Source organism: Spea bombifrons, chromosome 1 (genome assembly GCF_027358695.1).
Source record: "Spea bombifrons isolate aSpeBom1 chromosome 1, aSpeBom1.2.pri, whole genome shotgun sequence".
NCBI classification, from domain to species: domain Eukaryota; kingdom Metazoa; phylum Chordata; class Amphibia; order Anura; family Pelobatidae; genus Spea; species Spea bombifrons.
In genome coordinates this window covers 76,746,325-76,759,912 of record NC_071087.1, presented here as the reverse complement: position 1 = coordinate 76,759,912, position 13,588 = coordinate 76,746,325, and the positions used below count along the sequence as shown (strand labels likewise).

The following is a 13,588-nucleotide window of genomic DNA, read 5'->3' as shown; positions in this document are numbered from 1 at the left end:
CAATGATATACAGTCAGCCATTACTGGCTGAATACCATAGGAATTGTAGACTGGGGTACTTGTGGCTAATCCTTACCATACCAGCCATTGTAAACAAAAGTTCTCATGGTGCACAGGTACGTGCAAGTCTGTTAGCTACTAATACCGTGGTCATATCATTTTTCCTATTAATGGATAACTAAAATGTGCATCTCGCCATGAAAACCCCTCTTCTAAGCCATCAAAGGTAGGCAATAGGAAAGAGGTAAGGAGGGTATTGGGGAGGGAGAGGAGAAACGTGAGGAAGATATTTTGCACACGCCTCCCCTCGCCTGAAAAAATCCTGTGTAAGTCCATTTGTTGAGACAAATATTTTTGTTTAACTGGGCCATGTTAAAATATTTAAAGGAAACAAAGACATATCTTTTTATAAACAATTTATTTGACAAGAATGGTATTTAGTAATGAAGCCACTGATTATCATGGTTATACAATGTGACATATTTGTGATCTTTTTGTTTGATCCCCACATCTCCACCGTGACTTTTTTATCTTTGAAGTCATTGCAGCTTTATGCTGGGTGTCCCTGGATTTCATGGAATTCACCGTACATGATGCTTTGATGTTCTGCAGAGGGTTATATTTAGGGTTGATACTGCGTGGGCATTGGAACCGTTCCCGGATGACATACCCAAGCCTTGTGGTACCAATAAACCCATCAATGGTAGGAATAATACGGGTAACGGTTGCATAGACATACTGTACGGCCAGGAGGGAACCTAAAGCACACACAGTATAAGAGTTAGAGTTCATAGCAAACAGCCTGCTTACTACCATCTCAAGCCAAGCTCTAACCATCTGCCCACCCATCTTTTTTTTATGCATCTTCTTTTGCATCCTGGAACCACTAAGCCGTACTTACTGCTACAAGAGAGCTTCTGCTCCCTCTTTTCACCCCTCCTTTTGTTTCAATGACCGAAATTATTCGGTCATTGAAACTCACGATTGGACCCTCAAAAGCCACCATTCCTGCCAGGAACTTTGAGTAAAACAAGGCTATATGGCAAGCTTATGGGCAGGATTCTGAACTCTGCATGTTTTTGTATGTAGTAATGCAGGGGCGTCCCTCGAGGTGCGGCCCACGTGAGATCAGCAGCCAGGGCAACCGGGATCACAAGGGCACTGCTGCTTACCGGTGGGAGTGTCTTTTGTACTGCACAGAGGAAGTGGAACCCAGCAGAGTCACGTGAATGTACGTGACATCACATGACTCTGCTCGATTCCTGCTTCCTCTGTGCAGTACAAGAGAAGTGCAGTACAAGAGAACGCAAAGGGAGGCCGCGGCCCCTACTGAAGTCTGTGAGCGGCAGTGAGAGAGCTGCAGTGCAGGTTTGGGGTGAGGGAGGATGTTTGAATGAGTATGCGTGATTGAGGGAATGAATCTGTGAATGAATGAGTATATAAATGAATAAGTGTGTGTGATAGCATGGATGGACATTTTTGGTTGAACCCTGAGTTTTCGGTTTTGGTCCATAACTTTCATTTTGGTGCATCCCTAGGATAAATAGAACTATTTCATTTTTACTTATCCAGAATCCTGAATTTGTGGTCACAAAACTTTCTAGGCCCAGAAATCAGTGAGAGGAAAAGTAAAGGTTTTGTGTTATTTACTTTATTTTAATCTGCATATTTTATTAAAGGCTATATTTTCTCACAGTGAAAAATGAGAGCGGCCCTCGCACGTATACAATTCTGATGAAATGGCCCACTGCAGAAAAAACTTGGACACCCCTGTATTAATGTATACTTGTTATGGATGTAGTAACTGCCCCATTTACTGCGCTGCATAATTTGTTGGCACATAATAAATAAAAGATAATCTTAATAAAAATTGCAACCTGCACTTAACACCACATAAATTGCAATATAACCATGAGGCATTTTTATTAATGAAAGCTGTGTCATGATTGCTCAACTGACATAAGGATAAAGGAAATATGATCTCACCGTTTGAAACATCCCATACTTTTATGGCTCTGTCCTTTGACCCTGTATAAATATATCGGTCATCTGGTGAGAAGCAGGCACAGTCAATACCATGAAAAAAGAAGCCCTGTAGGTGGAAGAGAATCATAATTCTGTAAAAATATGAAAATGGACATGTACTTGCCCTCCATACCCTTACCACTATTACAGAGCAGTCCAGAGTGCTTATTTCATTTTAAAGTATAGTAGAAGAGAGCAGTGTACCATAATTAGAGATCCCATATGGGGTCTTTTCAGATCAAGGATCTCTTGAAACAGTAGAAATTCTTGTGATCCTTGTGTGTCATGATGTTATCTCAATGTCAGCAAAGTGCACAATGTTCATAGAACAGTTTGGTCCCAGCTAGCAAAGGGGAGACAAGGCTGTGGATTTTGCCCTGCCAATGCTCAAAATGACAGGAAGTAATAGTAGGTCATCCGGCGTCAACTGATAGCATTAAGTCCATCACAACAAAGGGGTTAATGAAAATGGCAGTGTAACACCAGCCGTGTATGTCAAGTGTAGAATTAGTTTTTTCTCATTCTAGGGCTATTTAGACTTCTGGAATAAAATGAGTATCATATTCAGCCCCCAGAAGAAGGCTCCTACTGCATAGAAAAGGTCTCCTACTGCCACCAGAACAGGGCTATGGCAGCACCAACAGCTACCAGACTACAGCTGTTGCCATGGTGGCAGCCATGGAAAAAATAATCATTTTTGAAACACCAGTGGAGAATAATTGGGGTACAGGGATGGAACTTTATTATGAAAACTAACTCTGTGTGGTGTATGTCCTACATTGGCTTAAGGAAGGTTTGCTAAATTTTTCTTTAGTTACTACACAGTGTAATGGGACAACTAACAAAGCATGGTACAAATGGGTAAAGAAAGAGATTGAATGTTTAGGCAAGACAAACTCGAAACAATGTATTACTGGTTAAAGATAATTCATGCATGTAGTATTACAGCTGCAATTTAAGTGAGTTTGATGTGTGCTTACCAAGGCTTATATGGGAAACACAGCAGCAGTGTTGTATTGACAAAACATCAATACACATTTGAACTAGTGTGTGTATGTGCAAAGAGATCTACCAGTGCTCTATGCAAAATTAGCAGAGTTTACCTTGTAACACATCTCATGCTCCCATTCACCGGTCTGCAGATTCCAAAGACGCTGGATTGCATCCTCAGAGCCACTAAGTGCATACATTTCCTTGTTACTTATTTCCAAGCATGTGATTTTACTTCTGTGTGACCCCAAGGACAGGCCCTCTTCTTTTTCGCTGTTTAAAAGGTAAAGTTCCCCCTGTGATGTACCATAAAAAAGTCTTCCATCTCCTAGGGCTGCCACCTGGCACACAGAAATGGAATCCATTACATGGACTGAGCCTATGGGACCTTCCAAAGTTGGTATAGGGTCCCCTCTTGTAACATCATATAAATGTACAAAGCTTTGGTAAGCCACAGCCATTTTGCTCTCACATTTGCTCAATGATAGACAAAGCACAGGCAAATTGTGATCAGGTGGGGGGATGCAAGCCACATCTTGTGTTTGGTCCAAAGGAAATGCTAAAACTGTGCCTGAGCTGAGCCCACAGAATAGAACTCTTTTGCACTCGGCAACTTCCAAGCAGGTCACATTTGATGAGGCCTCCAGAATATTAGCCATCAGACCTAATGAATTTGAACAGAAAATATAAAGTTTATTTCCAATCTAAATTCTTGTAGCAAACATTAATGGAATCTACCTGGAGAAAAACAAATCACACATCTGAAAATTATATATATATACCGTATTGGCTCGATTATAGGCCGCACCCTTAAAGTTTGGAGTTTGGTGCTTTTTTAAAGAAAAAAATATTTTTAGGGAAAAATACACAATGGTAAATGGTAAAGCAGTATTTTATCTAATGAACAGTAATACATCTTTATCATGTCACACCGGCGATCCGCCATAGAAGCCCCAGTGGAAGAGCCTGCAGCAGTGAGGGTTGTCTTCATTGTGCAGACGCCCACAGGCTGCCAGAGAGGAGGATCCAGCGCTGCACTATGAATGCCCGGCAATACAAATTGCACATCCCTGCGCTAAACCCTGATTATAGGCCACACCCCCACTGTAACGACTTAAAGTTGGTGAAAAGTGCGGCCCATAATCGGGCCAATACAGTGTATATATATATATATATATATATATATATATATATATATATATATATATCCGCTCTCCATGGAGCCCTTTTTTGTATGTAAGACAGAATATATCTTTTAACGTTGTGTATGAAGAGTGGCCCAGAGGGAGGATATCTTTAAATAGTAGACATGTGCAAATGTCTACACACAATGTGGGCACCCGAATTTGGGTGCCCACATTCACTCTCTCACACTGCCAATCTCTCACACTCGTATTCTCGTTCACTCTCTTTCATGCTCTCTAAATGTTTCCCTGCCTTCTCTGCACACTACTTCCACTTCCGCATCTTCTTCATCTATCTTCTCTTCAATCCTCAGCATTTTCCTTAGCTGGCATAGAAAATGAACAAGTAGACACCAGCGACTGGCCTATTATCTGGCATCACCAACAACCATATTAGAGAGGCTGGATGCTGCCAGGACTTCTCTGACGGCTCCCACCCAGGAGCATTCCGCTGCCAATTAACACAGCTGACGAAAAAGGTTGCCGTGAAACTGCTGTCTCACTGGCTCCTGCCTGAAATTGAAGTCCCTTCTCTACCCCATCTGAGGTACACACAAAGGCTGAATGCCCGTACCTCCTGAGGGTACCTGGAAGAGCCAGATTCCAGTCCCCACCTGGGGACCAAATAAAAATAACAAACGGAGGAAGAGTTGGGAAGAGGAATCTTTGTATTATTACTACCAGAGATGGCAAGGAAAAAGTATAAAACTGCTGGTTGTTTACGCTAGGGGCATGCGTACTCGCCGCTGGTAGGGAAGAAAGTCAAGTACTGAGTCAATCAACATGCTGATTTTGCAAAAAAAAAAAAATAGACCTGATGTTTAGCCCTACTTTTCCCACCCAAACTGGGCTACTCTTTACCTATGTGCTGTAAAACTGTTGTAGCTGGGGAGCCAGGTCAGAGTAGAAGACTAGATGCTCAGAATCCTGCGTAAGGCCGCTGGACTCTGGCTCTAGGAGGCTGACTGCTGCTTCCTTAGTATTCCTCTTTGTGTCATCTGCAGGCAATGTTAGGATCAACATGGTGCATTATCCTGCTGGAAGTAGCCATCAGAAGATGAGTACACTGTGGTCATAAAGGGATGGACATGGTCAGCAACAATACTCAGGTAGGCTGTTGCCTTTAAACGATGCTCAATTGGTACTAATGGGCCCAAAGTGTGCCAGGAAAATGTCCCCCACACCATTACACCACCACCAGCCTGAACCGTTGATACAAGGCAGGGCGGATCTATGCTTTCATGTTGTTTAAACCAAAGTCAAGACTCATCAGACCAGGCAACATCTTCCAGTCTTCCATTGTCCAATTTTGTTGAGCCTGTGCGAATAGTAGCCTCAGTTTCTTTTTCCTAGCTGACAGAAGTGGCACCCAGTGTGGTCTTCTGCTGCTGTAACTCATCTGCTTCAAGGTTAAACGTGTTGTGCGTTCAGAGATGATATTCTGCCTAGCTTGGTTGTAACGAGTGGTTATTTGAGTTACTGTTGCGTTTCTGTCATCTCAAACCAGTCTGCCCATTCTCCTCTGACTTCTGACATCAACAAGGCATTTTCGTCCACACAACTCCTGCTCACTGGATATTTTCTCTTCTTCGGACCATTCTCTGTAAACCCTAGAAATGGTTGTGCGTGAAAATTCCAGTGGATCAGCAGTTTCTTAAGACCAGCCCGTCTGGCACCAACAACCATGCCCCAACCAAAGTCACTTAAATTCTTCCCCGTTCTGATGTTAGGTTTGAACTTCAGCACGTTGTCTTGACCACGTCTACATGCCTAAATGTATTGAGTTGCTGACATGTGATTGGCTGATTAGCTATTTGTGGCCAGTGAGTGCATACATGTATGTATGTAAGCATTTATGTGTACATGTGTGTGTGATCATGGATGTGTACTTGTGTGTGTTTGAGCGTGCATGTGTACTTGTGTCTGAGACTGGATGTGCACTTGTGTATGTGTGTGTTTTTGCGAGCATGGATGTGTAATTGTGTGTGTGAGCATGGATGTATACTTGTGTGTGTTTGTGTAAGCATGGATGTGTAATTGTGTTAGTAGGGTGAGATGCAATGTGCATTAATGAGTATGAGTAAGTGTGTGTAATGCAATGCAATGATGACACAGACCAGCTGTTGAAGTTCGGGGGCCGGGGCAATTTTTTGCACCAGGGCCCGGTGGTTTCTAGTTACCCCCTGATGGTACTACAGGAAAAATGAGGTCTGCATAGGTCTGTAACTAGATAAATGGCAAGGCAAAAAGAGGTCAAAGGGGTCAAGACAGGAACACTGTCAGAGGCCTAAACCAGAAGAGCAGCACGCCAATTAAGTTGTAAAATGTACAAATAAGACACATAACAGCCCATAGCTAGTTTTAAAACAAGGGAGTAACCACATACAAGACAGACCAGTAACTCACTGCTTACAAATCAGAAATTAATTTAAGCATGTGTTTTCTATCAATTCAGATATGAGAATATCCTATGAAGAAAGAAATAGAGCCCTGTGGACCTTTGTTTTTTTTTATTGAATTTTAATTCTCAATGAACAATCATGTTAATACTGCTGATCTGAAACTCATTTTGAGGTATTTCCATAGTAAAGTTATATAGTGGCTTATCATACCTCATCAAGAAGGGACACATTGAAAACAATTTTAAGGCCCCAACATTACTGCCCAGGTATCCAGCTGGTGGCCGCCACTGTCCCCCTGCAGGTATGCCATGGGGCAGGCATGGTCTAGGGAGCCATGGTGGAAGGGATGTGTTACAGGGGTGGTGTTAATTGCTTCCTCAATAAGTAGGTGAGATGTGTACACAAAACATAAGTTGTAAGATGTATTTCCGTTTAGGAGGAGGGTTAGTGTGGCCGTTGAGTTGATTATGGATTAAATTTATTTTGTAAATTTAAGATTTGCAGAGTCCTAGGAGGAAGCTTGTTTTCCATAAAATATAAATAATGTGTTTTTTATCATTCATTTATAAAACTTTGTGATTTATTTTACTCTTACCTTTTTCAGAGTCCCAGACAGCAATCTTGTGTTTGTCTCCAGTTCTTGGGAAATACACCCGTTTTCCTGCATCTGAAACAGCAACACAGCCACTGCGATCTTGGAATGGGGGAACTGTCTTGTGCTGCTTATCATAATCCATGTTCCATAGCTTTAGATAGTAAGCACTACATGAAGAGGAGATTATTGTCCTGCCTGTTATTGCTAATGCATTGACTGGCACTCCCATACCATGTAGTGTATCCAACAGAGCCCCTCTCTGAGATAAACTCCAGATCTGTGAGTTAAACATCAAGAATACTTTGATAAAGAAACATAGACATCTTGTTAGATCTTTATTTATCTCCAACATGATGAATAACACACATGACATCTTATGCCTAAGACAACCTGTATTATTTGTAATGTTATCTTTCTGATGTCTCCATTTTTATTAAATAGAAGACATCTTTCTTTCCCTGACAGTCCACAATATAATTGTAGAGTGATATGTATTTTCCTAATTTATTGAAAGGCTAACATGATTTTAGTTCAGGACAATAACACGTCACCACAGATGATAGCATGACTTTTTGTTTGTACATTTTAAATAAAGGGGTCTGGTCTTACAAATATTGTTTAAAACAGTATTTGATTGCATTGTTTTATCACTCTGAAACATAATGTACACTGATGCACAACTATATAAAGTCCACATAGTACCAAATCTGTCTTCTTTTTTTGTAATTAAACAAAAAGATGTTTAGCAAATGAAGTATGTTCTTACTAACCCGGATGGTTTCATCTCTTGATCCAGTGACTATAATATCTTTTTCACTGTTGAAGACAGCGGATTCCACTATATCATCATGCTCGAGATATGAAGACAGAAAAGTCCTGAATGCATTGGAATCAGCAAGAAAAACTTGAACTTGCTTCCCAAATCCTGAAGGCGATATAGATTTAAGCAGATATAGATTTAAATCTGTGGTTGGGGTGACCTTTCAAAACCTTTTCGCTATTCAAAAGCGTTGACTAAAGTTTGTTATCTTAAATTTAGATTTTTTTTTATACATACGTTTAATCACATTATACTGATGCCATACCTAATACTTACCTGCTGCAAACAGGGACTCATCATCAGCGACCACCACAAAGGTCAAAGCACTTGGCATCATCTCTGTTGAGACACCACCACCCGAGGAAATCTAAAATGCAAGAACAGAAATACCATGTGTCCTCTACTTATGATAGAATACACATATACCGTACTTACATTATCAGCTAATGGGGGATAATATATGCTACTTCAAAAGTGGTTATATGCAGCAGCATGTTGCACAGTTTATTGTCTTGTAAAATGAAATTTTTATTGCGCGGGACTGGGACCTTCCTTTCACACTACCGGATATTACCGCAATATTATTTTTCTACATAAAACCATGATAGTTCTAATGGTTTGTTAAGTGGCATGAAGGATGACCTTCCCATACTTGCATTTAGGTAGGTCATAGGGTAACTCTTGGATTCTGCCACTTTAAGCTGTTATCCCACCATTAATTATCTTACCCTGGCAGACCCTATATCCTCATGGGCACAGGCACGCTTAGCCACAGCTGGAAGTATCAAAGGTTGTGGTGCGGTCCTTGGACCTCAAGGTAGACTGCTTCCCTGGTCTAAATATAGGGAATCCACTTGAAGCCATCCCTATGGCAGTACGCACATCCAGAGAAAGGGCTTCTGTAGCCTCGATGGCTGCTCAGAGGTGACCTCTTACTCAAAGCAGAATGAAAGATGAAAGGGGCAGAGCCTCGGTACTTTGTTCGCTCTTCCCTACTCCTTCTGTTTGTGTTGTTTGTTGATGGTGACCTACCTGTTGTCGACCCTGGCTTGCTTCATGGACTACGCTACCTCTCTCTGACCCCTATTTGGGACTTCACGGCTACCAATCCCTGCTTGCTTCCTGGACTATATTACCTGCCTCTGGCCTGTATTGTAAATTCCTGGCTATCATCCTCTGGTTGTTTGCTGGACTATGCTCTCTGCCTCTGGCCTCTATTGTCATTTACAGGCTACCGACCCCGGCTTACTTACTGGACTATGCTTCTGGGCGCTTGTCCCTACCCCTGCTCCGTGGCTCCACCAGTCAAATAATTACATACCCAAATATAATGTTTTTTTGTGGCAACATAGTTTTTCGGGTTTTGTGAGCTGTGTTCATTACGCCTCATGAGTCTCCTGGCATTTATTTTATCTTACATCAATATAAATATACCCCACTTAAAGAATACTTACAAGTGCCAAGGCGCCATTTTTGAACCCAACAACCATTTTGCCATGCCTGGGAATAACACAGCTGCAGACTGGATCTGCTGCCTTTCCAAACACGCCTGGGAGCTGCCGTGATCCCCGTAGTTCCCTCGTAGAACTGTCCCAAAGATGAACTGTGCCACCTTCTGTTACGGTAATTAGGAGCTGCTGTGGGGAGAGCACTGCTACTTGCACTGGGAAGCCAGGAACTCCTGGTGACAGGCATAGAACAGGATCTCCTGATTCGATATGCCACACATTGACCTAAGGGTAAAAGACATATCCCCTACTTTTATTTATTTGTAGCAAACTATAAAGATACAACTTGTAAGTAATTATTAAACAAGATGATATTATGACATGTAAAATACGGTCCATAGGTGAATTTGTATTCAGAATGACATTTTTAATAAAGCTCACCAAGAGAAATTAAGTTCATATATTCACAGTTGGACTGCAATATACAGTAGACTTGGGCGCCGGTGAAGTCTTCGTGTTTGTCTTCAGGCAAAAAATCTTCTATGAACATTCGCTTGTTCCCGTGTTCGTTTTGGGCAAATATTTGTATAAGTTCTACGTATTTGTTTTTCTCTTCTTTTTTCTGATGGTTTTCTAGTCTTAAGTCTTCCGTAGTATAGCAGGGGTTAATATGGGAATCCGAAGGATTGCTCCAGGATTTTATTTCTCCCTTCCCCAAGCCAAGTTGCTGAGAGTTGGGTTGTTTGTTTGCTTGTGTTTTCCTTTCCCCTCTTCAACCAATGAAGAGCAGCTGTCCTTTCCCATTAATTCTTTAGTGTGAATAAGAAAGGGCAGCTGCTGCTAATTGGTCTCCATTTTGTAACTGGTATGTTCTTTTTAAGGAATAAAAAAGCAACCTTTTTTGCAACGTTTCTTTGGATTTTCAGACCTATCCATCTCTAGATGAGCCTCTAGACAAATGGATACTTAAATATGAAATTTATGTCTTTCTACTCCATTAAACATTAACCCACCTGAGACCCAGCTGCTGAGTATATAAACCCCATTTTCTCATCCACGTGTAGATAAGCATTTTCATAGACTGTATGGTCTTCATGAATGGACAGATATGTCTTTCCAGTTACCAAGTTCCAGAGAAGCAAAGTGTGGTCCATAGAGCCAGAAACTGCACGGGTTCCGCTTCCAAATACTTTTGCACATCGTATTGAAGCTGCAGAAAACTCAACATTTTAAGAATTTTTCCACATTCAGGAGAAACACCATTTTGGTGCATTTTCTATATATAAAAAATCTGAACCAAAATTCTTTCTTCTTCTAATATCTTATAATCTAGTGAGTAACAATAAGGAAACATGTTTTTCATCTTAAATCATATTATAAGAATATAAGCATGATACTGTACACTACAGCATAGGATACATCGGTTAAACCCAATAAAACTATCTACATCACAGCATTTTGGCTAAAGGGAAATTTATGAGATAAACCTACCTGAGTGGCCAATCAAAGTGTGAATGACCTCAATGTCCTTGATGTTCCACACTATCATTGTTCCATCTTCAGAACCCACCACAAGAAGATCCTGATCATGACAGAGCTCCATGACAGTGACACCTAAAGATAGGACACAGGAGCATATTATTAACACTATACACACTCTATACTTATTATTATATTATTATATTATTTCTCAGGATGTCGAAAAAAATATTTCAACAAGAAACATGCCACTTAATTTCACTAGATACCCTTACTGCTCTCCTAACACTTGTTTGTTCTCATAAACTTTAAAGCAATGTTGCTATAATAAAATACATTGTTATGGTTTTCCCTGGATCTCTAGTTTTAAAAGCTGTGTTCTTTAATTTTGACCTTCATCTTCAACTTCATCTTGCAACACCCTTGAAATTGTGCCATTAATATCTGTTGGGTACATCTACATGCTATTATTAGAACCCACAGACTTAGCATAAACAAATTGATTAATTAAAGCAACCTATAGCTGGTGCTTTTTGTTTGACAATCAGTGAAATTGTCCTGGAGATATTTTTGTTGAAACGTTCAGCCCTTACAAAGGTTGCCTCAACAACTTAACTGTAGGGCAGGGATACGCTAATTGAAAGGAATAATGATGCAGAACCTAAAATAAATAAATTGAGGCCTTCCTCATGTTTACAGATAAAGTTGGATTATTGTTTATTTCAATCTATGAACACAGTTACTATGGATTACCGTATTTATCGGCGCATACCACGCACCGGGGTATAACACGCACCCCTGTCCGGACCGGAAGTGAGGGAGACGCGGCTGCAAATCATGCAGCTGTAGGATTTATTGGCGTATAACACGCAGGTAGGGTTTCCTCTTCTTATTTTAGTTATAAAAGTGCATGTTATACGCCGATAAATACGGTATATAGTGTACAGAACTGTAAAATGTAGAATTTGGGGGGAAAAGTCACAGATCTGGTATTCAGTGTATAACTGGTTGGATAACAATTAATTTTCTGCTATGTTGTCTGTTTGCAATTTAGGACACATCTGTAGTTATATCTATAGATACAAACCTTTTTGAAAGCCGGTAATAGTTGTCTGCAAAGGTCCACCAGGAGGCTGGAAGAAGCCACACATTGGGATGAAAGTGGGATTTGGATATTTGTCAAACCATGCCAAACACTGCCTGCACATTTCACCGATCACCGATGGACAGGACTGCTGAAAGAAGTGCAGCCTTGCTAAAATCTCTGTGTATATTATGCAAGGGTCTATATGGGAAAAGTACAGACAAAATAAAATTACAATTTTGTATTGTTAGGTCATTATACAAAAGCTTCGGCTAGTGATTTGGGTGACTGGAGAGTTGGTGCTTTGGAGTGTGCCCATATACAGTTATTGTAAGAGCTAGATAGCAGTCCAGTACAAAGTGTCCCATCACAGCTAGTAAAACATATTCCAAGTTTACAACAACAAAGGAAAAGTATCTAAAACCAGTTCCATTTTGTCCAAAATATGAACATCATATTGACATTATTCACAAAATAAGAGGGAATACAGCATCATAATACACATCCTAAATCTCTTTACTTTCTTAGATAGAGTCCAAACCCTTTAAACATCAATTCTCTTCCGAAAATATTATACTTAAACTTATATTTACAAGACAATAAATGGAGCAGATATAAGCCTAAGGTGACCTGGGGTAAATCTTTGCATATCATCATCTAAAAAAACTCTCAAAAATAGATTACCTTTCTGATTTGAATGTATTCATGTATTGCTTAAAAAGAGCAGAGGCACTACATTTTATCCAACAGTACCAGACAGCAACATTTATCTCAAAAACTAATATTTGCTCTTCCATAAAATATATACCTTCCATGGCGTGTAGATAGTGTATGCCTTTTAGAACAATTGTCTGTTTCCAAAATGCAGGAAAGCAAAAAAACAGAATGTTGCAGAATCTTGTAATACCTTTTTTATTGGACTAACAGTATTAAAATAATAGACGAGCTTTCGGGAGTCCTCCCTTTATCAAGTCAAAAGCATTTCTGACCAAGCAAGTGAAAAACACAGTTTACATTTTATATTGTTACCATTTTTAACTGCTTTGCAGTTCTTTCTTTGGTAAATGATTGAAGGCAACAGATACCCCAATTGATGGGGATTTTATTCAACTCACCGACAGAACCTTCAATGAAATTTATGGTGGGTTGGAAGAGACGCAAGGCATCACGTACAAGGTATAACTCGCTGTTTCCAACATATTCAACAGACATCTCAAAGTCTTTGATAACACTATTAATGCCACATGAGACAATTTTACTGGCGATCCAGTTCAGGTTACCTGCAAAATATAATTTATCTGAAATTAATTAATTATGCAACACATAAATTGAACTTAGCAATAGGTTGAGCATGAAGATGTCCAGTATTGCTCACCCCTACCTAAAATGTCTCTCTGCAGATCCTCTATGCGTTCTGCTTTCAGCAAATGATAAGGAAGTTCACTCATTTTTCTCAGGTTGGGCACATCATCAGAGAACCACAAGGGCTGCGGGGCTACCTAGTGAGAGATGGTAATTAAGGTTATTTTTTTGTGCCACCACAATATTCTGATATAATACT

At 40.3% G+C, this 13,588-nt stretch overlaps 1 protein-coding gene across 1 annotated transcript in view; it reads right to left on the bottom strand.

Moving 5' to 3' along the window:
- Positions 1-401: 401 nt before the first annotated feature.
- Positions 402-13,588, bottom strand: part of NWD1 (NACHT and WD repeat domain containing 1) — a 33,763-nt gene continuing 20,576 nt past the window's right edge. The window contains exons 11-22 of the mRNA XM_053456032.1: positions 13,409-13,526; positions 13,143-13,307; positions 12,031-12,228; positions 10,956-11,078; positions 10,478-10,674; positions 9,471-9,749; positions 8,293-8,383; positions 7,967-8,121; positions 7,197-7,473; positions 3,129-3,679; positions 1,987-2,092; positions 402-758 (exon numbers count right to left, since the gene is read on the bottom strand). Of these exons, the coding sequence (XP_053312007.1) occupies positions 466-758; positions 1,987-2,092; positions 3,129-3,679; positions 7,197-7,473; positions 7,967-8,121; positions 8,293-8,383; positions 9,471-9,749; positions 10,478-10,674; positions 10,956-11,078; positions 12,031-12,228; positions 13,143-13,307; positions 13,409-13,526 (2,553 nt within the window). The 3' untranslated portion in view covers positions 402-465. The remainder of the gene's footprint in view (positions 759-1,986; positions 2,093-3,128; positions 3,680-7,196; positions 7,474-7,966; positions 8,122-8,292; positions 8,384-9,470; positions 9,750-10,477; positions 10,675-10,955; positions 11,079-12,030; positions 12,229-13,142; positions 13,308-13,408; positions 13,527-13,588) is intronic.